This window comes from Myotis nattereri (assembly GCF_964212035.1).
Source record: "Myotis nattereri genome assembly, chromosome: 1".
Classification (NCBI taxonomy): domain Eukaryota; kingdom Metazoa; phylum Chordata; class Mammalia; order Chiroptera; family Vespertilionidae; genus Myotis; species Myotis nattereri.
The window spans coordinates 227,064,506-227,088,833 of record NC_138075.1 but is presented as its reverse complement, the minus strand read 5'-3'; the positions used below and the strand labels follow the sequence as shown (position 1 = coordinate 227,088,833).

The 24,328-nt window shown below is 54.8% G+C and overlaps 1 protein-coding gene across 1 annotated transcript in view; it reads right to left on the bottom strand.

Moving 5' to 3' along the window:
- SLC2A9 (solute carrier family 2 member 9) overlaps nucleotides 1-24,328 on the bottom strand; it is a 51,605-nt gene that overhangs the window by 9,844 nt on the left and 17,433 nt on the right. Inside the window, exons 4-9 of the mRNA XM_081086903.1 lie at nucleotides 22,307-22,467; nucleotides 19,119-19,243; nucleotides 17,078-17,223; nucleotides 14,443-14,575; nucleotides 8,564-8,751; nucleotides 3,653-3,763 (exon numbers count right to left, since the gene is read on the bottom strand). Of these exons, the coding sequence (XP_080943029.1) occupies nucleotides 3,653-3,763; nucleotides 8,564-8,751; nucleotides 14,443-14,575; nucleotides 17,078-17,223; nucleotides 19,119-19,243; nucleotides 22,307-22,467 (864 nt within the window). The remainder of the gene's footprint in view (nucleotides 1-3,652; nucleotides 3,764-8,563; nucleotides 8,752-14,442; nucleotides 14,576-17,077; nucleotides 17,224-19,118; nucleotides 19,244-22,306; nucleotides 22,468-24,328) is intronic.

Sequence of the window (24,328 nt, the reverse complement as noted above, 5' to 3'; positions counted from 1 at the left end):
GCCTGGGCTCCCGCCCCTCCGTCCAGCTTCAAAGCCAGCAACCTCCCCGAGGCAGCCTCTGCTTCGTCACCATGCTTTTTCTGAGCCTCACTCTCCTCCTCGCGATTTCACTTCGAAGGACCCTGCCATTCATTGGGCCCCTGGGGGTCAGGAAACCTCCCACCCGGAGGCTGAGCTTAGTCACAGCGGCAAAGCCTCTCTTTCCACATCTGAGACATAGGCACAGCTTCCAGGAGTTTCGACATTTGGGGGCTTGGAAGTCTGCCCACTACACATGGGCACGGTCACATCCATTGAAAAGATGAGCAAAAACATCCTGAGACGTCGGGCAATGTTCCCGAGGCCCCTCAGCTGGAAGGAGGATGAGTCGCATTTGAATTCAGAGCTGCCAGGCCCTAACGCCCAAGCGCTTCCTCCCCAGCACACTCTTCCTCCTCAGGTCCCCAGACCAGGCTGACCTTAATCTCATGATTTCCCAGGGATTCGGGCAAATGCTACCATTTTAAGGAATATTTCCAATAGACTAGTGGTTCTCAACCTTCTGGCCCTTTAAATACAGTTCCTCATGTTGTGACCCAACCATAAAATTATTTTCGTTGCTACTTCATAACTGTAATGTTGCTACTGTTATGAATCGTAATGTAAATATCTGATATGCAGGATGGTCTTAGGCGACCCCTGTGAAAGGGTTGTTCGACCGCCAAAGGGGTCGCAACCCACAGGTTGAGAACCGCTACAATAGACTGTTCTGCATCTCCAGCTCTTTTAGAAGATAAAGTGGGGAGAGGGCAGATGACTGGGGACATGCACACAGGGCCAGGGACAGGCTGCACAATGCACTCACTTCCCTTCTCTAGGCTCACTCCTGCTCCCTCAGCTCTCTGCTGCTGGGTTCCTCCTCCAGGAAGCCCTCCTGGGATCCCTCACAGGAGGGTTCATCCCAGTGTGGCACATGGTGCGTATCTGCTTCTGGGTCTGTCTCTCTCTAGATCATGACAATGTCACTGGTGACGCCCTGGCATGAGCAGGGTGTGGGTGCACCATAGCTGCCTGTGGGCAGACGAGTGCGTGAATAAACACGCACACCACCAGGGCACGGAAGCTGTCCCTCCCAGGTCTGGGCCACATGGGGGCGCCCAAACCTCCAGAGCACACAGTCCAGATGGCAGGGCAGCAGCAGGCATGCCTCCCGAGGCTGCGAGGCCCGGTGCCAGTTTCCGTTTCCCTCCCCCTTTCCCAGGAATGCGAAGCCAGGGACCTCTTCCTGGGACTCACACTTCCAAATACTTTGTCGAATGCCCTCAGCTTTTAAAGAGGATGATCTGCCAGCCAGAGAGTGGGGAGCGGAAGGAGGAGCCGGGGAGACAGAGGTGGGAAGCATCACCCCCCCCCCCCCCGTGTTTGCTCCTCTTGTGAACGGGGGTGAAAACTGGACTTTCAGGAGTGATGTGGGCCTTCATGCGACCCCAGGGAGAGCCCCCGGGGCCTGGGGAGCAGCAGGGGCCCCAGATGTTAGGCTCGCCCCCCCCCCACCCCCCCCCCGCTCCCTCGGGTTCTGACCTACTGGCTGTGTGACCCTGGTTAAGTCATTTCTTTGAGACTAGGGTTCCTCAACTATCAAGACCCTGAGAGCCCCCACAAAAGCCTGCTCTCTGCCGGGTGCTCATCGCAGCCTCGCCGGAAAGGCAAGCCGTGGGAACTTACCTGCTGAGAGCAGGCGTCGCCACCGCTGACTGGGTGCCCATCACCTGCCCGGCTTGCATCGCTTCCTATGTATTCACTCATTTAATCCTCACCCACCCCCAGGAGGCAGGGGCCATGTCCTCTTCTAGAAATGGGGAAATGGAGCCACCGAGCTGTGGAATGACGTGCCCGGGGTCAGGCAGCTCAAAAGGGTCGGAGCTGGGGTCAGAAGCCAGGCAGGTGGCTCTCTCTGCCACCCAGGCTCTGAGCGCAGACAACGGTTAATAAGGAAATTGCCGATTGCCGAGTTGTGAAGAAGGATGGGGCTTTCACAGGAGTTCAGAGGCGATGGTCGGCTTCCCTTCCTGTGTGTGTGTTACACGCTCATAAAACGTGCTCAACAAGAAGCAATAAAGTGGGGAATCGTTCTGACATCCGTTTGTGGAACAAACGCAGGACTAAGGCGAGAACAGTCGGGTCGCTGCGGCGAGGGAATAAGACATGCATCTCTGAATAGACAAGGGCAGCGGGGGGGGGGGGGGGGGGGGATGGTGCCCAACCCATTGCCTTGGGTGTCCCGGTCGCAGGTGGTTTCTTCTTTATTTCTTTCTATTTTTCCCCGAATTTTATGAATCTTCCCTAAAGAGCTCATGTTGTTTTCTTGTTACAACAGAATCCCCGACAAACCCCCAAACAAACCCTATAATGTCCCCATCGTTTCCTTTCCCGATGGCGCTTTTCTGCTGATCCATGTAAAAATGAACAAGAACAGACCGGGGGGAGGGGTCTGGTCTGTAACTCAAGGCAAGGATTTTATAAAACGCTTGTGAAATATTGAGCATTTTCCCTCTCATAAAAAGACTGCGAATTGGGAGGAGAGGGAGACAGAGCACCAGTCTCAACACTTCCACGGAGTCTGTTTTCAAAAGCCGCCTGTGAAACGCCCCGTTAGGATGAAGGAGCAAAAAAGTAAGTGTTCTGTGGAAATGAGTCTCTGCTGGTTTGCACGGCCTCGGCCTTGCCTCACACGTCAGAGCGCGAGTGGAAGAGAGAACAAGGTCGCTCTACCCCTCTGCCCTTTCCTCTGGGAAGGAACTCCATGGTGGACCGGGAGCCCAGAGGGCACCCCTACAAGGCAGAGGAGACAGGAGTCGCTCATCAAAGGGGAAGCTGCCGCCCAGGGAGTGAGTGCCTCATACAGCATCACACGGCCAAGAAGACATGGGACTCTCCAGGCCCCCACTGCCCCGCCCCACACGTCTGTTTTGCAGCCCGGAGGCTGAGAAGGAGTGGCGAACGCTTTCTCCGGTTTTAGACTGTGGCTCATTGTTAAAGCCCCTCTGTGTTGCACGATCCGAAGGGAATGTCTTTCTCCTTCTCTTTGCCTTGCAAACACCTACATACCTGGGCCGGGAAGATGACAGTTCATGGTCTGAAACACTTTTAAGGTCATGACCACAGACCTGAGGCCAGGGAGACATCCCTTCTCAGAGGGAGGCAGCAGCTGTCATTGGTGACGAGGTAAGAGTTCAAAAGAGGGAGCCATTTTTTTAAAGGAGGAAAATGGTGACCCAAAATACCGACGAGGACATTCTCTAGAGTAGCTGTTCTCCACCTTCTGGCTCTTTAAATACAGTTCCTCATGTCGTAACACAACCATAAAATTATTTTCGTTGCTACTTCATAACTGTAATGTTGCTACTGTTATGAATCATAATGTAAATATCTGATATGCAGGATGGTCTTAGGCGACCCCTGTGAAAGGGTCGTTTGACCGCCAAAGAGGTCGCGACCCACAGGTTGAGAAACGCTGGTCTAGATGTTGAGATGTCAGTGATGGGTGGCACGATCAACTCCTCCAACTCAGAACCCTCAGGGGGACCAGGGCGCCCTCCACTATGGGACCTGAGTTCCCTGTGGCCCCGCTGACTCCCTGTGAGTTCTCGGGGATAACCGTCCATGTACTTACAGAGAGCACAGAAGCCAGAGTCTCAATGCCGCCGGTGCTCAGGGTGATGTAGGGGATCTTTTCTGGAGAGATCCCTGCTTTCCCAAAGATGCTGTTGGTGTAGAACCAAATCTGTAGACAGGGAAGGAGAAGAAGGGAGAGGTCAGCGAGGGGCATCTCCCTCCCAAATTAACACCGACACACAACGGCCTCTGAGGTTCCTGCCACAGCCAGAGTGACAGGCCCAGCTGACAGGCCGGCCCACTACTGGCTTCCTCCTCCCGCATCTCCCCCTCTTCACACCAACAGACCTCCCTCATTCCCCCTCTTCACACCAACAGACCTCCCTCATTCCCCCTCTTCATAACAAAAGGTCTCCTCATTCCCCCTCTTCATACCAACAGACCTCCCTCATTCCCCCTCTTCATACAAACAGACCTCCCTCATTCCCCCTCTTCATACTAACAGGTCTCCCTCATCCCTCCTCTTCATACCAACAGACCTCCCTCATTCCCCCTCTTCATACCAACAGACCTCCCTCATTCCCCCTCTTCACACCAACAGACCTGCCTCATCCCCCCTCTTCATACTAACAGGTCTCCCTCATTCCCCCTCTTCATACCAACAGACCTCCCTCATTCCCCCTCTTCATACTAACAGGTCTCCCTCATCCCTCCTCTTCATACCAACAGACCTCCCTCATTCCCCCTCTTCATACCAACAGACCTCCCTCATTCCCCCTCTTCATACTAACAGGTCTCCCTCATTCCCCCTCTTCATACCAACAGACCTCCCTCATTCCCCCTCTTCACACCAACAGACCTCCCTCATTCCCCCTCTTCATACCAACAGATCTCCTCATTCCCCCTCATTCCCCCTCTTCACACCAACAGACTTCCCTCATTCCCCCTCTTCATACCAACAGACCTCCCTCATTCCCCCTCTTCACACCAACAGACCTCCCTCATTCCCCCTCTTCACACCAACAGACCTCCCTCATTCCCCTCTTCATACCAACAGACCTCTCTCATTCCCCCTCTTCATACCAACAGACCTCCCTCATTCCCCCTCTTCATACCAACAGACCTCCCTCATTCCCCCTCTTCACACCAACAGACCTCCCTCATCCCCCCTCTTCACACCAACAGACCTCCCTCATTCCCCTCTTCATACCAACAGACCTCTCTCATTCCCCCTCTTCATACCAACAGACCTCCCTCATTCCCCCTCTTCATACCAACAGACCTCCCTCATTCCCCCTCTTCACACCAACAGACCTCCCTCATTCCCCCTCTTCACACCAACAGAGCTCCCTCATTCCCCCTCTTCATACCAACAGACTTCCCTCATTCCCCCTCTTCACACCAACAGACCTCCCTCATTCCCCCTCTTCACACCAACAGACCTCCCTCATTCCCCCTCTTCACACCAACAGAGCTCCCTCATTCCCCCTCTTCATACCAACAGACTTCCCTCATTCCCCTCTTCATACCAACAGACCTCTCTCATTCCCCCTCTTCATACCAACAGACCTCCCTCATCCCCCCTCTTCATACCAACAGACCTCTCTCATTCCCCCTCTTCATACCAACAGACCTCCCTCATCCCCCCTCTTCACACCAACAAACCTCCCTCATTCCCCCTCTTCACACCAACAGAGCTCCCTCATTCCCCCTCTTCATACCAACAGACTTCCCTCATTCCCCTCTTCATACCAACAGACCTCCCTCATTCCCCCTCTTCACACCAACAGACCTCCCTCATTCCCCCTCTTCATACCAACAGACCTCTCTCATTCCCCTCTTCATACCAACAGACCTCCCTCATCCCCCCTCTTCACACCAACAGACCTCCCTCATTCCCCCTCTTCATACCAACAGACCTCCCTCATCCCCCCTCTTCACACCAACAGACCTCCCTCATTCCCCCTCTTCACACCAACAGACCTCCCTCATTCCCCCTCTTCATACTAACAGATCTTCATCATTCCCCCTCTTCATACCAACAGACCTCCCTCATTCCCCCTCTTCATACCAACAGACCTCCCTCATTCCCCCTCTCCATACCAACAGACCTCCCTCATTCCCCCTCCTCATACCAACAGACCTCCCTCATCCCCCCTCTTCATACCAACAGACCTCCCTCATTCCCCCTCTTCATACTAACAGATCTCCATCATTTCCCCCTCTTCATACTAACAGACTAGGAGTGACAGGGGCTTGGCTAAGTGTGGCAATGGACTGTCAAAGAAGTGTTAAAGGCGCTTCAAGGAAGTCTGGGTGTTTATCCCAAGGCGTTGAAAGCAGGAGCTCAAAGAGATATTGGCACTCCTGTGCTCAACAAAACATTATTCCCAATAGTCTAGATGTGGGAATAACCTAAAGGTCTATTGGTGGACAAATGGGTAAAGAAAATGCAAGATGCTACCTCACGCCTGTTAGGATGGCTGTTATTATTTTTAAAAAAGGAATAACAAATGTTGGTGAGGATATAGAGAAATGGAAACACTTGCATAGTGTTGGCAGGAATGTAAATTTGTGCCACCACCATGGAAAACAGTATGAAAGGTTCTCAACAGATTAAAACTAGAACTACCATCTGATGCAGCGAATCCACGTTTGGGTAATTATTCCAAAGGGTTGAAAGCAGGATCTCAAAGAGATATTGGCACTCCTGTGCTCAACAAAACATTATTCCCAATAGCCAAGATGTGGGAATAACCTAAAGGTTTATCGATAGATGAATGGATAAGGAAATGCAGCCAATACATACAATGGGATATTAGTCAGCCTTGAAAAAGAAGGGAACCCTGCAGGATGTGACATCATGGAGGATGTTCCCCTAAGTGGAATGAAGCCTGGAGGACGTTTCTCTAAGTGGAATAAAGCCAGTCACAGAGGGACAGGTACTGCCTGAGTCCACTTATATGAAACTAGTGGCCCAGTGCGCAAAGTTCATGCACATTAAAAGGGAATTAATTAGAGGAAATATTTTAATATTGCTATTTGCCCTTTCTCTATAATAGAAGTGTCAGAGATGAAAGAAAAGTAGTAAAATGTATATGAAAATCTCCCTCCTGTCAGAGTCTGGGGCACACCATGGGACCCAGAGTCAAGTCTCCGTCCACCCATGCGTGCCTTGAAATTGCGCAAGACCCAGACCCAGTAGGCCCCACCCCCGTCAAGCCCTGTAAGGGGGGGGTGGGGGCACAGCCTCAGGTCCCCCATCAAGCCCCACTGGGCAGGGGGGGCAGCCTCAGGTCCCCTGGCCTGAGGTCCCCCGGCCCGGCCTCAGGTCCCCCGGCCCTGGCACAAGGGTGCCAGGGCAGGAGGGTGCGAGGGCATGACGACCATTTGCATATTAGCTCTTTATTATATAGGATATCTGAAATAGTCAAACCCGTAGAAGCGAGAATAGAATGGTGGTTGCCGGGGGTTCAGAGCAGGGGAAATGTGTTCAGTGTAAAGCTTCAGTTCTGGAAGGTGACAGAATTCTAACAATCGCTGCACATTGAGCCCGTAGGTAATATCACACAGTAAACTCAAACATTTTCTAAGAGGGTGGATCTCACATGGAAGATTCTCACATCAATAAAACATCCATGAAAGGCGATGAGTGTGAGGGGCGCACGTTCCGAAGCGGGGTTCTCCCACTGCTGACTCGGGGAGAGACAAGCTGCTTCCCACCCATGCTCATGCCGCGGGGCCTGCAGCTGCGCCCACGTGGAGTTTACGCAGTTACACAGGGCATGCAGATCAGAAAACTACGTCCGAACGGAGGAGAGAGTGCTGCTTAGAAATACCATGATTCTCCATCTGAATGCCTCACTAAATACAGATCCCGCCTGTGGCTTCTTTGAGTCCAAGTCCGAGCGTTAAGAAACGGATTCATTCTCCCTCTCTGCTGTCTCAGGCGGGGAGGGGCGGCTCTGAAGCCCTGGGGCATGACCTTGACCTTGTAAAGAGGAGGCAACAGCAGGACTGGTCCCAGGTCACACCGGTGACCTAGCCCCTCCCTATTCTGCTGACTTTAACCAAGAATCAGGTAAAGCCACCCTGGCTGTAACTTTCTACGCTGCCATTCTCCCCTCTCCAGATGGGAACCACTGCCTTTCCATATCACCTGCCCTAAACACCCCCAAACCCTCCCTGCCGGCTCTGGGGGGTCGGGGGCCGGCTCATGGCCATTCTGTGCAAACAAGAGGAGCTGTTTCACCCGGGCTCCTTGGAAGGTCGCCTCTGGGCCCAGCCATGGCTCTCCTGAGCACGCAAGTGACCCCAGAGGGCACCGGGTGCTTCTGTGCAAAATCTCCTCTCCACACCCCTGCCACGTGGCTGGCCTGCTGACTTGCACACCTTCATGAATGGGGAGCTCACCAACCCACTGTTTGCCAAAAGTAACAATAATGATGATGATCTCATGGCAGCCTCCCTGTCCTCAGATTCCCAGATTCTAATTCTGGAGCAGGTGAGGGGTGGCTGAGGGCTGGGGGGCTCCCCACCTACGTCAGCTCAGGCCCCAGGAAACGTACCGTTTAAAGCCTTGAGGTTTTCTCAGGCCAAAGTCGCCCACTGAAGCCAGCCCGGCTACAAGCACTTTATTTAAAGAATCTCCGTGTTTCTTCCTTATGACTTCCTAATTCCCGTTTGATGAAGAAATATGACTTTTAAGCATTTCCAGGGACAAGTAATTACAGGGATGGGCAGCCTGTATTAAGGGATGAATCCTCTAGCTGCTGCACCGAACACTTCGCGTGGATTCTTTCTTTCAGTGTTATGTCGTCCCATTTTACAGATGAGGAAACTGAGGGTCAGATGATGTGATTGCCCAAAGGCGCAGAGCTGGGACTGGAACCTGGGCATCCAGGGCCCGAGCCTGACCCACCCCACCCCGCTCCTCCCTCCAGTCCCTCCGACCGTGCAGGACGCTCACCGCATTGAGGCCGCAGAGCTGGTAGCAGGCCATGGTGACCACCACGGTGATGACCTGCCAGCGGACGGAGGGGGTCCTGAGCAGCTCCAGCGTGGACACCAGGTGGATGTTCCTCTGCATGCGGCCCTCGGCCAGGGCCTCCTCCACCTCTCGGGACACGTCCTCCTTGCCCAGGAATGTCCGGAAGGCTGCGCACAGGGACGGGTAGGGACGGTCAGCCGAGAGCAGGCTGACAGTCCCACCACCCAGACACACCCCTTGTCAGGGACAGAGCTGGCAGGGGCCTCTGAGACCATGGTGTGTAAAAATAGGAAAACAAAGTGTGCGGTGACTTGCCCAGGGTCACCGGACCGGCCAGGAGAAGAGCGGGCGAGAACCAGGACTTCCCGAGTGCCCGAGTGCAACGCCAAGTGCGCCCCGGGTTCAAGTCCCGTCTCTACGCGGGGCAGACGAACAGTTTGCAGTCATCCCTGCCTCACGGCGCTGCCCGCTGCCGGAGTGACTGCGCTTTATGTAACACACTGACTTCACGCACAGGGAGCGCTCTTCACAGAGCACAGAGAACCTCCAGTTTGCCTCTGCGCTCACCTCACTGGACGTGGCAGGATGCCGGGCAGCCAGTTCCATGATCGGCAGGAGGACCTCTGGGCCCCTGCCCCATGCCCCCTGAAATGCAGACGCCTGGGGAGACGGTCTCAGAGCTCAGCTTCCCAGCATTCAGACTAACCCATGCGACCTCGGCCTGTCCCATGCCGAACGCGGCAAATTGCCGGCCTCGGCGAGCCTGTCATGTTTTCGCCCAGGCCTGAACTGCGCAGACCTGCGGTGGGTGCGTGAAGGTGGGCTGACCGATCGGAACCCTGCAGTCATCATAACCAATGGTGGGAGCCACTGGAAGGGCAGGTGCAGATGGTCCGCTGTGAGACGCATCCTCCCGCCGGCAAAGGGGCCACCGCGGCTCCGGGGACAGCCCATGGCCTTCACCGTGGGCGTCGGCCTCAGCCACACTGCTCCGAGCCGCGGGGCAGGGGAAATGCTCTTCTTCAGGAGCAGGAAGAAAAAGGCCGTTAAACTTGCTCCAAATTCTCCAAGAGGGCGTGGCATCGGGAAGTGAACTGGAACCTGCCTCAGGAAGTCGCCCCCGTAGCTGTGACCTAGCACTTCCCGCGTTCACTGTGGGTAAGTGCGAGGAGTGGCCGATGAGTGACATCATTCGCTTACTAGGATCCACTTAATGTAAGTGCATGCGGCTATGAACAAAGCTCCTAGCGTCATTGAATTTCGAGGCCCGCCTGTGGTTGCCTTGGCAGGGCCAGACCAAAGGATTTTGCGGGCCTTGTATGGCCCTCGGGCCGGACGTCCCGCACCCCTGCCTTCGCACATCCCCTATCCTATGCTGGTATTTCACTTCTATTCAATCCAGTAAACCCCTCCCCCCACAGTGGGCATGCGGGCTCTTTCCCCATTTTTAGGTGCTGGAAGCTTCCCCTCAACTGACAAGAGCAGCACGAAGAAGTCAGACCCGGCTGGGACTGAGTCCCCGGCCACTCTGACCTGGGGCGGGCGGGGGGTGGGAAAGCCTGGAAGGGGCCTTGGATGGATGGATGGTACTGATAGCCCCCAGCCTCCCACATCCATGTCCTTCCCTCTATAACTGTGTAGCCCCTCCCACTCTGACATGACCGTGTGACTTATTTTGGCCAATAGGATTTGAGCTGATTTGAAGCTTGAGAAACTGCTGGTTTGACACTTCCTCTCTGGGACCTCAGCGCTCACCAGGGAAGGTGCCCAGTGGCCTGCTGGGGGGTGAGGCACATGGAACAGAGGCGACGCTGCCCTCGGTCGGCCAGCTGGCCACCAGGCATGTGAGAGAGCTGCCCAGAGAGAAGGAGAATTCTAAGGGCAGGCCCTACGCAGATGAGCAGGACGTCACCGCTGGCCCAACGCGTGCTAATGTCTTAAGCCAGGGCGTTTGTAGACGGTGTGCTACACGGCGGCACTATTCCAGCAACAGCTAACTGCCACAGGACCCCTTCCTCCCAAATTACCCACAGGCCGGACGGGCACCAAACACAGAACGAGGTCGCGAAACGTGTTTTGTTTATGTTCAGAGCTTCAGGAGCAGCGCTGTCAGGGTTCAGATCCCAGCGCCGCGACGTGCTCGCCCCGATGCGGGCCAGGCGGCCCCATCCTCCGTGCCCTGACTTACGGTGGGAATAATGACGTGGCCCATTTCCCAGAGCTGCTGCGAGGGCTTGTCCCTCTGATAAAGGTGCTTAGCAGTGCTTAGCGTGGAGGGCTCTCAATGCAGATGGGCCGCTCAGGGTGTGCCTGTCTCCCCGGAGGGCTGGAAGGCCATGTCCCGCTCCGTCTTCCCCCCTCACCCCCGGCAGGACGCCCGGCACAGTAAATACCCATGGTTTTCTGGGCGCCTGCGGTGAAATTAGCCCTTTTATGAGCACAGATGCACATTTTAATACTCCCTTTCAACCTAAGCCCAGCAGCTTTGTTCTTTTTATAGCGTGCACGTCTACTATTAACCACTTTTTAGTAATTAGCCTTCTCGCCCACTCCCTACTGTGCTACGAAATAAGTCCTTCAAGCCTTCTCCGTCTGGCATTTACTTACACGCACTTCCCATCCTGACTGCTCTGAATGGAAGCGTTTCTAAGAGTCCTTTCCTGGTAGAGCCAGAGGGTCAAGGGGCACCCTCCCCCACCAGGAGGAAGCACCCTTTTCCAACAGTTAGCCCCTGCTGCTCTGGGGACTCCTCCCCTTGTCCCTCTCAGCCACATCCTTTCCACTGCAGACCCTCCACCTTCTGACCAGCAGCCGCCTTCCCTGAAGCCTGCCTTCCCCACGGGCCCCACAGGACGTTCCCCGGCGCTGCCCACTGAGGCTCCTCTGGGCACGAGGGTGTGGGAGGAAAGGGACCCTCAGGTTCCGGTCCTTCTGTCAGTTGCTGGGTCCCCTGTGGGCTTCTGGGAGAAAGAGGCCTCAAGCCCCACCCCCACCACCAAGCTGCACACATTTGTGTAGAGAGGCCCCCTGCTGGAGGAACACCTGTTGTTTCCATCATATGTTCAAAGGCCTCTGGACACTCAAACCATAGACCACACCCGTGGGCAGGAAATGCCACCCCTGGGAGCCTCCGTGTCTAGAAACACGAAAGTAACGGTAACGTTCTCTGATTTCACGCTATAGGAACGTTGTAAACGGGAAGGTACATCTGAGCCACAAACTGCGAGACAAATATAGGCACTTATTAATATTTCATCATGCCATTTGTTAGTTCAGAAAAAACGCTGTTTGAATTTTAAAAAAATGTTAATTATATGAAACAAGACTGTATGTCTCAACTTTTTTCTTGGGTGTGGACATTAGTGAAATTTAGGTTAGAGGACAGGATCTGGATTAAAAAGTGGACAGAGTTCTCAGTAGTAATAACAGCAAATGATACCACAAACCATAGGGAGACAGATAAATAGGTGATGATAGATAGATAGATAGATAGATGCATAGATAGATGGATGGATGAATGGATAGATAGATGGATAGATGAATGGATGAATGGATAGATGGATGATATATAGATGCATAGATAGATAGATGGATAGATGGGTGGATGGATGGATAGATGATGTATAGATGCATAGATAGATGGATAGATAGATGGGTGGATGGATGGAGAGATGGATAGATGGATGGATGGATGGATGGATGTATAGATGATGTATAGATGCATAGATATATGCTGGGGTCCTGCCCCAGCAGGTCCAGGGGTCCCCAAAGGTGTGGACGGAGTCAGCGAAGAAGGAATGACACGGAGACAGCATTCAGTTGATCAGCAGCTTAGCCAGGATCTCTAGCCAAGTTCTTGTTAGGATCTCCAGCGAAGTTCTGGTTAGGATCTCCAGCCAGGTTCTGTGTCCATGTTCTCTTGCTAGGTTCTCCAGCCAGGTTCTGTAGCCATGTTCCCTCGCTTGGTTCTCCAGCCAGGTTCTGCCCAGGTTCTCCAGCCAGGTTCGGTCACCAGGTTCTAGTCAGGTTCTCTTGCCATGTTCTATCCAGGTTCTGTAGCCAGGTTCTGTCTCTAGGTTCTTCAGCCAGGTTCTCTTGCTAGGTTCTGTCTCTAGGTTCTGTGGCCAGTTTCTGTCCAGGATCTTTTGCCATGTTCTCTCCAGTGAAGTTCTTCTGTCTCTAGGTTCTGTGTAGGTTCTGTGTCTAGGTTCTGTGTAGGTTCTATCTAGGTTCTGTCTCTAGTTGTCTTGTTACATCTGTATTTATACCAGTTGATTCCAATCCTATCAATCTCTATTCCAAAGGTTAGGGCGTTTCTTATCTCCATTCCAGGGAGTAAAGATTATGTAGCTTAAGCATGATTGTTCATAGTTAAAGTTATTAATTATCCTCCTGGCACTTAGTTAAGGGGTTTTATTCCCTCCCTAACTTCAGGGGAAAATCCCTACCTGGGGAAACAACCTTTCTCGGAGAGGTGACCTTGGTTAAAACACATAGTGCCAAGAAGGTGAGCAAACATATTAAGAACAGTATGCCATATATGCCAGGTCCCTTGAAACAGCAAGGATGGACCGGCTCCTGGCAGATATATGGATAGATAGATGGGTGGATGAGGGAGGGATGGATGGATGTATAGATGGATGATGTATAGATGCATAGATAGATGGATAGATAGATGGGTGGGTGGATGGATGGATAGATAGATGGATAGATGGATGGATGTATAGATGGATAATGTATACATGCATAGATAGATGGATAGATAGATGGAGAGATGGATGGATGGAGAGATGGCTCCAAACAGGTATGGCCAGGGTAGATGAGTGGATGGATGGATGGAGAGATGGGTAGATGGATGGATGTATAGATGGATGATGTATAAATGCATAGACAGATAGATGGATAGATAGATGGGTGGATGGATGGAGATATGGGTAGATGGATGGATGGATGGATAGATGGATGTATAGATGGATGATGTATAAATGCATAGACAGATAGATGGATAGATAGATGGGTGGATGGATGGAGAGATGGGTAGATGGGTGGGTGGGTGAATGGATGGATAGATAGGTGAGTTTCTGAGGCTCAGGAAGGTTAAAATAATTGCTCAAGGTCAGACGGCAGAGCCAGGAATGGCAGGAGGTACTGGTTATTCCTGCCCCTCATGCTTACCTATGACACTGTCAGTTTGTCTCGTTTTATAAAACTGAACAAACTAATGCTGGTGCTCCTGCCGCGTGGTCTCTCTCTAGGCAGAACGGTGTTGCCTGTGGGAGGCGCTGCAGAAATGCCCGATTCCGAAGGCCGAGCTTGCCTTGGACGCAACACGTCACCACGCAGGGGCTTCGGAGAGCCGCCTGAGATGGCTCCACGCCCACGGCACATTGTGCTTCTCTCCTGCAAGGGGATCCCGCCCCCCTCGTGGGGGCTCCAGCCTGGGCTGCTGTGATGCTGGCGCTCACTCTGTGCCTGTCATCCCTTCCCTTGCAAGTGAATGTCAACATGGAGAAGTGGGCAGCGAAGAAGAAAAGGAACAGAGGGCAGCCAGCATAAACCGAACCACTAAGAGATCTGTGTTCTGCCATCCCTGCGGTTGGGACACCCCATGGAGACACCACGGCACAGAAATGAGCAGACCTGGGTCCTGTCCTGCTCTGTCCTGGCTTTTCCAGGCTCCCCATGTGGCCGCGTCCCCTCCCTGGGCCACCAGAGCAGGCTGTGGGGAAGATGAAATGGCTTAGGGTGCCCCAGGGCCCCCAGCACCACGCCTGCAGAGAGGGGTGGCCCAGGTCCCTGCCCGCCCTGCGCACTGACCCTGTAGCCGCAGGAGCCGTGTGGGAAAGGCCGAGCCCTACCTTTCTCGGCCGCCGCCTGGTCGTGCTTCTCACACAGCAGGTAGCGCGGGCTCTCGGGGAGGAAGGGCAGGCTCACCAGCTGGACCAAGGCGGGGATGGCGATGGCTCCAAACAGGTACGGCCAGGTGCTCTCCTGGAGGGAGAAGTGGGGCCAGTGGGTAGGCGTGGCGGAGGGAGGGACTTACAGCTTTCGACTCCACCGGCTCCGCGTCAGCCAGCCAGGTGCCCTGGGGAGGGGGGGTGGGTGGCGTGACCCCGCAAAGGCACTGGCGTAGGGAGGTGGTCTCAGCTGTGACTGCGCTGACAGGTGCAGGGAGGGGCTGCTCTCTTGTCAACGCCCCCTGGTGCTCTTTCTGAGCCACTGCAGTTTCCCCACGGGCCGAGCTCTCTCCCCATCTTATTTGTACTTTTTTTGCACTGGCTCTTTGCTCTGCCTGGGATGGTGTCTCCCTCAAGGTCTGCACCGGCTTCTCCAGAAGGGCTCCCCGGCCCTCCCTGCTGCCTCAGGGCTGCTCCGGGCTCCCTGGACCCCGGGCTTCCTACATGGCCACCACGTCCGTTGTCCCTTCCATCTGGCAGCACGATCCTTGCAGGCAGGCAAGGACTTTGTCTACCCACCTCTGTGGGGTCTAGTGCACTGGGGACGCTCAGTAAATGTTGGTTGATTGGAGCAAAATGAGCTGATTGGGACTATACGGATCTAGGAGGCAGAGACTGTTGGATGCAAGTCCTCTGCTGAGGCCCAGAGGTGAGGCAAGGAGGGGTTGAATCCAAGGGCATTGAGGGGAGGGAGAGGGGCCCTGCATGAGCCGGATACTTGGAGGGAGATGGGCCAGACCAGCCGGGAGTGGGAAGAAGCTGGGTTGGGTGAGGATACTGACGGAGGCGTCTCGGGGAAGGGCTAGGACATCGTTCCCCAGGGATCTGCCTGGGCTGCTGGGTCCTTCACAGCGTGCTCGGCCCCGAGGCCTCCCTCCAGGGCCATGCTGTCTAGGACAGGCTCCCTGCCCCCCTCCTTCCTTCCCGCCGTGCTCTGCCTCACATCACCCTCGAGGAGCTAGCTTCCTAGATCTGTGTCTCAGATGTGTGTCCTCCACTGAAATGCAAATGAGGAGCGTGAGGCACGGATCCCTGTCTGGCTGTTCTCTGCTGGGCGGAGCCTACAACAGTGCCAGGCACACAATCGACGTAAGTGTCAAATGAGTGACTACATCAGGAATGAACTAACTGGTCCAAATGAGGCTTGGACGCCCGCCCGCTATGGACGCTAGGAAGTGCCTGATCACAGGCTGGGTCTGGGCACCATGGCCCTGAGCACCCCAAACCTTGAGCCCTGGGTGAGGCGTGCACTGGAGCTTTCATTGGAAGCGCATTGGAGTGTATGTCCCCCGCCTACTCCTCCTGCCCCAGCCTGCCGGGACTCAGCCCCAGGCAGCGGGTATCAGCTGGGCTCTGTCCCAGGGCATTCGACCAGCATCCCTGGTCTCATCTCCTCCCTCCCTCCTGGCCTTCTGTGTAAGTGGGAAGAGGAAGTGACTGCATCTGTCCCTGGTCCTTGTCCGACACTCAGGTGGCAGGTCCTGGACTCATTGCCCCTCCTCTCTACCCCAGGGCCACTGCCTCCCTTCCCCGCCCCCCCTCGCCACACACACCAATCACTGCAGCCTCCTGCCAGGCCCTCTCCTCCCTTTACACCCTTCCCACCCTGTCCCACTCCCAGACCCAAAGCCGCCTTCTACTCAGATCTGGCTGAGTCACTCCCCTGCTCTAGTGCCGCCTGGGGCTCCCCATTCCCCCGGCACAATGTCAGCTGCAGCTCCGTGAACAGGGGCCTCATCTCACGCTCCCCACGTATGCTCTTCCCTCGGCCCCCAGCCACTCGCGATTCTTTCACGGGGCGGTGCCCCACCTCGAGGCCTTTTCTCCAATTATTCCCTTTCTCTGCAATGTCTTCTCTCCAAACCCCATCATCACCCGGCTAACCGCTGCTCACCCTTCAGGGCTCAGTTTCGAGGTCACCTCTTCTGGGAAGCCTTCCTTGATCTCACCCCCGACCCTACGTGAACCTAGGTGAGGTGTGCCTCCAAGGCCACACAGCAAGGAAATGGTTGAACAGGAACTCAAAGCCAGGCCTTTCTGCTTCCAAAACGGAAAGCCAAAAACAGAAGACTGTGCGATCCCATATTTATATAGGAAAGGAAGACTCCAGAGTGAGGGAGAGCTAAGCAAAGCATCTTGGGAAGATGCCCAAAACACCTTAAATGAGAAGCAAGCTGCAAAACGATGCGTGTGGCACGATGCCATTAAAAAAAAAAACTATGTAATTTCATAAAGGTTTGCAAAAGCCTAAACGAATTGTAATTGAGCTGTTCACAATGGCGGTGCATGGGTGGATTTGAACGTGCTGTGAGGTTAGAGTTGGTTATATGTTCCTTATGCCCTTAAAAACCCCCAAACCCAATCAGAGGTACTCAGCAATCACTTTCTCCAATAGTAAGTGGAAGGCTGAATGCTCAGGAATTCCTAGGCAGAGGGACAAGCTTTGTGGGGAGGGCTCCCCTCTGTCTTGCAAAGGGCACTGGGAGCTGAGATGGTGGCTTGAGAAGAGACGCGGTTGGTCAAGAGCCATGCTTACCTTGCCCAGCAGCTCAGGCAGGCCCAGCAGCTGCCCGGTGAACACCCCGATGCAGATGAAGATGGCGGTCACCTGCCCCAGGGAGCCCCGGATCTCCTTGGGCGAAATCTCGCTCAGGTACATGGGGAGCGCGCTGAGGGCGATGCCTGTGGAGGAAACAGGGCACTTGTAAGAGAGCTGTCTCCTCTGAGGAGCCCTCAGGCCATGGAGAGAGCCGTTTCCTTGAGGAAGATGCTGGTCATGGTCCCTTCCTCTGCTTCACCAGGACAAAAACAGCATGCACCCAGCACCATGCCCCGCACTCTGCACACAGCGCCAACGCTGTAACATGCCCGAGTCATTCAGTCCACAGGTGCGGCTGGGAGGTGGATTCCACAGAAAAGGAAATAACTAGGATGGTGACACTGGTGGTGCTGATGCAGGTGATGGTGATGATGGTGATGATGGTGGTGGTGGTGGTGGTGGTGGTGACGGTGGTGATGGTGATGGTGATGGTGGTGGTGGTGATGGTGCTGGTGGTGGTGATGGTGGTGGTGCTGGTGGTGGTGCTGGTGGTGGTGATGGTGGTGATGGTGGTGGTGGTGGTGATGGTGGTGATGGTGGTGATGGTGGTGGTGGTGGTGGTGGTGGTGGTGATGGTGGTGGTGATGGTGGTGATGGTGGTGGTGATGGTGGTGGTGGTGGTGGTGATGGTGGTGGTGATGGTGGTGATGGTGGTGGTGGTGGTGGTGATGGTGGTGGTGATGGTGGGGGTGATGGTGGTGGTGGTGGTGATGGTGGTGGTGATGGTGGTGATGGTGATGGTGGTGGTGGTGATGGTGGTGGTGGTGGTGATGGTGGTGGTGATGGTGCTGGTGGTGGTGGTGATGGTGCTGGTGGTGGTGGTGCTGGTGGTGGTGGTGATGGTGATGGTGCTGGTGGTGGTGGTGCTGGTGGTGGTGGTGATGGTGCTGGTGGTGGTGGTGATGGTACTGGTGGTGGTGGTGCTGGTGCTGGTGGTGGTGGTGATGGTGCTGGTGGTGGTGGTGCTGGTGGTGGTGGTGATGGTGATGGTGCTGGTGGTGGTGGTGCTGGTGGTGGTGGTGATGGTGCTGGTGGTGGTGGTGCTGGTGGTGGTGGTGATGGTACTGGTGGTGGTGGTGCTGGTGCTGGTGGTGGTGTGCACTGAGAGGATGTGTCTCACCTCTTTTACTGAAATACATTAATGTTGTAGCATATAGCTATAACTTGTTCATTTTCACTGCTGTATAGTATTCCAATGTATAAATATACCACAACTTATCTACCCTCCTATTGGTGGACACTTCAGTGCTTTCCAGTTTGGGGTCAATACTAATAGCAACCCATGAACACTCTTGCACAAGACTCTCATTGCACACATATGTACGTCAGTTGTTAAATACATTGTAGTCACAATGTGTGCATGTTCAGTGCTAGTAGTTAAGCCAATTTCCTCAACGTTCATACCAATTTACCTTTGCTCCACATAGTCACCAGTGTTTGGCATTAACAAACTTTTCAATTGTAGCCATTGTGGCTTTAATTTGCATTTCCTTAATTACTGATGCCATCTTATGTACCCATTGGCCACTTTGCATAGGTGCCTGTTCAACCTCTTAGCCGCTTTGTATTGGGTTACTTAGAAACATCCATCGTTGTCCACTGGAGACCTTCCAACGCAGCCAACATGGGCTCGCGCCCCTGGGAGAGTGGGCAGCACAGCCTTCCACAAACACAGCACACCGCTGCATGCCCAGAGCCGCCTGGCCCACCCACAGAGCTGCAGGCTCAGCAAATGGGATTTGCTTTATGCCGTTATGTCTCGGGCTGATTTTTTACTTTTATGCAGTAAAATAAGGCCTAACTGATACAGACAAGGTCATGAAATTAACCCAGGGAAGTGGCAGAAACCAGCAGCCGGAACCCGTAGCCCTGCCCTTACCCATTTACTGGCCCACGTCTCTGAGCTTTGGTGTCCTCACGGGATTTAGCAGCACCCCCAGGAACTGTCACTGCCCCTCCCGGCCCCCGGGAGCCTCACCTCCATCCACGCCCATGATGAAGCGGCCCACGATGAGCATCTCAAAGGCTCCTGCCTGCAGCGAGCAGGCCATCAGCAGCGCGGCGGTAATCGCGAAGATGTTGTTGACCAGTAACGTGCACTTCCTGGAGGGGAAGGAGGGGTTCAGACTTGACTTGGGGTGGCAAACACACAGAACACTCTATAGGTGATGTACCGTAGAATCATACACCTGGCACCGATATAATTTTATTAACCAATGTCACCCCAACACATTAAAAAATAAATAAATTTACAAAAAGGAAGGGTTTGATGAGGAGGCCTGACCACGAGGCTGTGCATCCCAGGAGCGGGGTCCCCTCTGGCCCCCACGGCCGCCTCTGGCTGTGTGATCCGAGCCAGGTGCTCGCTCCCTCTGGGGTCACCCTGGGGTTGATGATCACGCCCACGAATCGCTCTGGGCCGGGGCGGTTCCCACTGTTTTGCGGACACGTCGCGTAGACGCCGTGGCTTAGCAGCATGACCTGTGGGGGGCCTGGGACCAGGCTCCTGCACCCGCTCTCTCTTTACGAGCCGGTGACTTCGCACTGGATTGCTCCGTGTCGTCCTTCCTCGCCTGCAATGTGGTCATCCCCGCTCACTGTAGCGAACCCTGCTCCGTGACCGACGTCGTTATAAGCTCTTTACACGAGTAGCTCCCCTGCTGCTCAAAACGGCCCTCTCAGGCGGGCCGAGGTCCTATTCCTGTTTCATAGAGAAGTTAACCAGGACAGATGAGAAACTTGCTTGAGGTCCGACAGCTGGTGCGTCAAGGAGCTGGGCAAACACCTTAGCCTCTCGCAGGATGCTGTCCCCTGGGCTCAGCGAGTTCACAGGTGGTCAACTGGTATCAGTTGTAAGAAGCTGGGCCCTTGCAAGGGGGCCTTGTTACTGCTCTTTGGAGCCAGAGCTCTTTTCACCATTTCTGACTTATTTCAAACTTGCCCTAATTCCCCCTCCCCTTCCTACATCTTCTTGGAGAATCCCCGACGTACTGACCTATGCAACTCAGCGATGATTCACAGGCTGCTCACTGCCGCATCGTCTCTGATAGCAAATGACGGAGATGACCCAGGGTCCATTAATGAGGAACTACGGAAGCAAGTGATGATGCATCTGCCAAGTGCACACTGTGCAGACACTGAGTCAGAACAACCCTCTAGTCTCCTGTGGAAAGATCTCCAAGTCACGCCGTGAATGCAATGAGCAAGGTACAGCACTGCGGAGACTGTGAGATTATCTGTGTGAAAGGGGTGTGTGTGGGGGTAGAGCTTCGGTGTAGAGATGGGCACAAGCCTCAGAGAAGATACACAAAAAGCAGATAACACCGGGGCCTCCGGAGAGGCCGTGAACTGCGTGAGGCACGGAGACTTTGAGGCATGCGTCCCAGGCCCCACAGCCGTGGGTGTCAGAGTCCAGCGCGGAGCCGAGCCTGCAGCCAGCGCCTGGGCACCAGCATGGCCATCGTCCTGTCTCATGAGGGAGCAAGGGGTCTGTCACTAGAGCCATGCGAGCTGAGGAAAAATGGCCCCGAGTGAGGGGCTGGGACTTAGAAACTATTCTCTATGGACAGACTTCTCCAAGCCCGAGAGTCCAGCAGACACGGAGCCTGCATCTCTGAGACCAGATATTGGGGCGGCTCACACCCTCTTTGTCCTCACCCCTTTCCCAAATCACAGACGAGTTTAACGTGCCCTGGCCGGGATGGGCCCCACGGTGGACCTGCCGGTGACCACGCCCCAGACTCCCAGGATGCCCAGCTCCATCTGAACTTCTCTCCCAGCCCCTCCCGCTGGCCCTGACCCCAGCCCTGCACACCGAGCTCAGCCTCCTCATCCTCCCCGAGGGCCCTCACGGGGGATGAATCATGAGGCCTCCAGCAGCATGGCCATCGACACCATGTGACAGCAAGAGCGGGCTGGTGGCCACACAGACCCGGATCGGAATTTCGGGTCAAGTGCGTTCTTCGGCACCTGGGCCGCCTGCTGGGCCTTGCGGGCCTCCATGCGTCACGTGTAGGAAGCATCGTCGGTCGAGCTCGGCACGTAGCAGGAGGGGGATAGACGGTAACTGTCTTCAGTGCCTCCTGCTTCTCCTCCCCCCGGAGTGACGATTCCAGCCGAGCCTTCACCCCAATTCGGCTTTCACTCTGTCGTGATGCAAACAGGAGCCGGCAGCTGCCCGGGGCACGACAACCCACACCTTTCACCGAATCTCTCCGCCTCCGTCACTTAGAAGTTTAGTGTCTCCCAAATGCGTTTCCTCTTTGGCTTTCCTTTCACTTCTGCGGCTGCCACGCTGCTGAGGCCACCGTCATCGCCTTCGCCGCACACGCGGGGAGAGCGCTGGCCGAGAGGGAGGTGCAAGCCCCACGCCACACGCCTGCACAGTTGGGGAGGCAGGGCTTGCTGGCCCATGGCACCCCGGGCCCAACCCCAGCGACCCTTTTCCTGTGCCATCTTACGGAAGACTGCCTGAGGGCCGATGTTCTCACAAGCAGAGCTCCGCTCACAGGGAGCGATCTGCAGGCACCATGCTGTGCCGTGGCTCCGCCTGCTCCGTGCCCCGGGGCCTGGTCCTCTGGGCCTAACTCAGAACGCTCCTGGTTCTCTGGCTTCCACTTGGGTTAGACCAGTGGTCGGAAAACTGCGGCTCGCGAGCCACACGTGGCTCTTTGGCCCCTTGAGTGTGGCTCTTCCACAAAAAACCAACTTCTGCACATGGGCCACGAAGTTTCAATTGCACTGTACGTGCGCGCCCGCACGTGATATTTTGTGGAAAAGCCACACTCAAGGGGCCAAAGAGCCGTGTGTGGCTCGCGAGCCGCAGTTTGCCGACCGCTGGGTTAGACCAATGGGAGGCGCCGGCAGCAGATTCGGGGAGAGGTGGGTTGGAGGAGAGAGAGGCCAGCGTGTTTCTTCCCGGCTCCCTCCCTGTTCGGACAGTAGAGTTTTGGCCTCCCCAACCTCAGCGCCTGCTGGGCAGCCCGTTGTCTGCGGCTTCCCTGCCCTGTGGCCTCTGGGACCCTATTTCCACTCCTTGCCCTTCCGACATTCAAGCCTCTCCAGCTGAACTACGTGGCATTTCGTTGTCTGTGGGGTCCTGACAGGACACAGATATATTATGAGCATGATGGAGGGGCTCCCCCAACACAGACAGCCCCCACTGACCTCCCACAAAACTTTCCCATCGGCTTCACCATGAACGTCCCCACGAGTCCACCGATGGCGAATATGGACACGGTGACCGACCAGAGCAGCGTCAGGGTGTCGGGGTCGATCGGGTATCCACGCCTCCTCTCCCACGTCTCATTGTAAAAGGCCTTGATGTACTGAAAGCAAACAACACACCATTACTCCCCCTGCTCCCTCCAGCACCCGGAGCAGCTGCGATGAGACCAGCAGCTGCAGAACGCGGTCTCAGGCCAGGACGGCGCTAGGTTCTGCCTGAGCCTTAATCACGGAACCTTCTGACAAAGTCTGTGGATGGGCCCTACTTTTCGTTTGTTTGTTTTGTTAATTCTCATCCAAGGATGCTTTCCCATTGATTTTTTTTTATATATATATATATATATATATTTTTATTGATTTTTTACAGAGAGGAAGGGAGAGAGACAGAGAGTTAGAAACATCGATGAGAGAGAAACATCGATCAGCTGCCTCCTGCACATCTCCTACTGGGGATGTGCCCGCAACCCAGGTACATGCCCTTGACCGGAATCGAACCTGGGACCTTTCAGTCCGCAGGCCGACGCTCTATCCACTGAGCCAAACCGGTTTCGGCCCCATTGATTTTTAGAGAGAGGGAAAGACAGAAACATCAATGTGAGAGAAACGCATCAATTGTTTCTCCTGCACGCGCCCCAATTAGGGCCCTGGGCTGGGGAGAAGCCTACAACCCAGGTACGCGCCCTTGACTGGAATCGAACCCAGGACCCACTGGTCTGCAGGCTGATACTCTATCCACTGAGCCAAGCCGGCTAGGGCGGAGGAAGGGAAAGGGAAAGAGAGATAGAAACATCAATGAGGAGAGAGAATCATTGATCAGCTGCCTCCTGCACACCCCTTCCCGGGGATCGGGCAACCTGGACATGTGCCCTGACCAGGAATGAAACCAGCGACCTCCTGGTTCATGGGTCGACACTCAATCGCTGAGGCACACCGGCCGGGCAGATGGGCCCTATTTTTTACCTCATTTTGCAGACAGAGAAACTGAGGCTCTGAGAGACAATGTGACTTGCTTAGTAAGTGGGAAACCTGGGAATCAGACTCAGATCTGCCTCCAAACCTAGAGTGACCATGATACCCGGGCCTCTCCAACTTCGGTGGCAGCAGAACCACCTGGGCAAGTGTTTGAAACGCACATCCCTCACGTTAGAGGAAAAGCTCTGTCCTCGGGGTGGGCCAAGACACCAGACACAGAAAACTCCAGCCAGCAAAGCAGAACAAAGCGCTTATTTGCATTTCATCGAAATCGATGAGTTCTGTTCTTCAAAGGCCACCTTGACAACAAGGAAAGACAGGCGCACGCTGAGGCCACACATCTGCAACGCATCTGCTGCAGAGGACCGGCACCCATAGTCGGTGAAGAACTCTAACATGTCAATGGGAAGGCAGACGGCCCACTTTAAAAATGAGCAAAAGACTCGAAGAGACGACGGAGAAAACTCAAGTGCCCAGTAAGCTCATGACACGATGCTCAACATCATGAGTCAACAGCGCAACGAGGTGCCACTTGTGCCCATGAGGTGCCCGTCACCATCAGTTCTGATGCTGTGGGTTTGAGATGGGGACGGGGTGAGTCTGATGTGAACCAAAGACGGAGGTCCCGGCCCTGCACTCCCTGAGCGGGTTCCATCCCTGAGATGTTCATAGCTCCTCCTCATAGCACCCCGTTACCCAGGGTGGGCCCACTAGCGTCTCCATAGACAGCAGAGGACATTGTGGAAAAGCCGTAGGTTCAGTCTGCATAGACCTGGGCGTGAATGCCCGCATCTTGACTGGCTAATCATTTAAACCGGCTGGATCTCGATCTCCTCATCTGCACACTGGGAGTGATGACACCGATATCTCGGGGCTGTTGTGAGGGTCAAACAGGAGCATGCAGCAGGGCTGCCCAGGCCTTGGATAGAGCTCGCACAGCCCCCGGGAGCCACTTCTCTGCTGGGTGATCTTGAATAAGCTACTCAACCT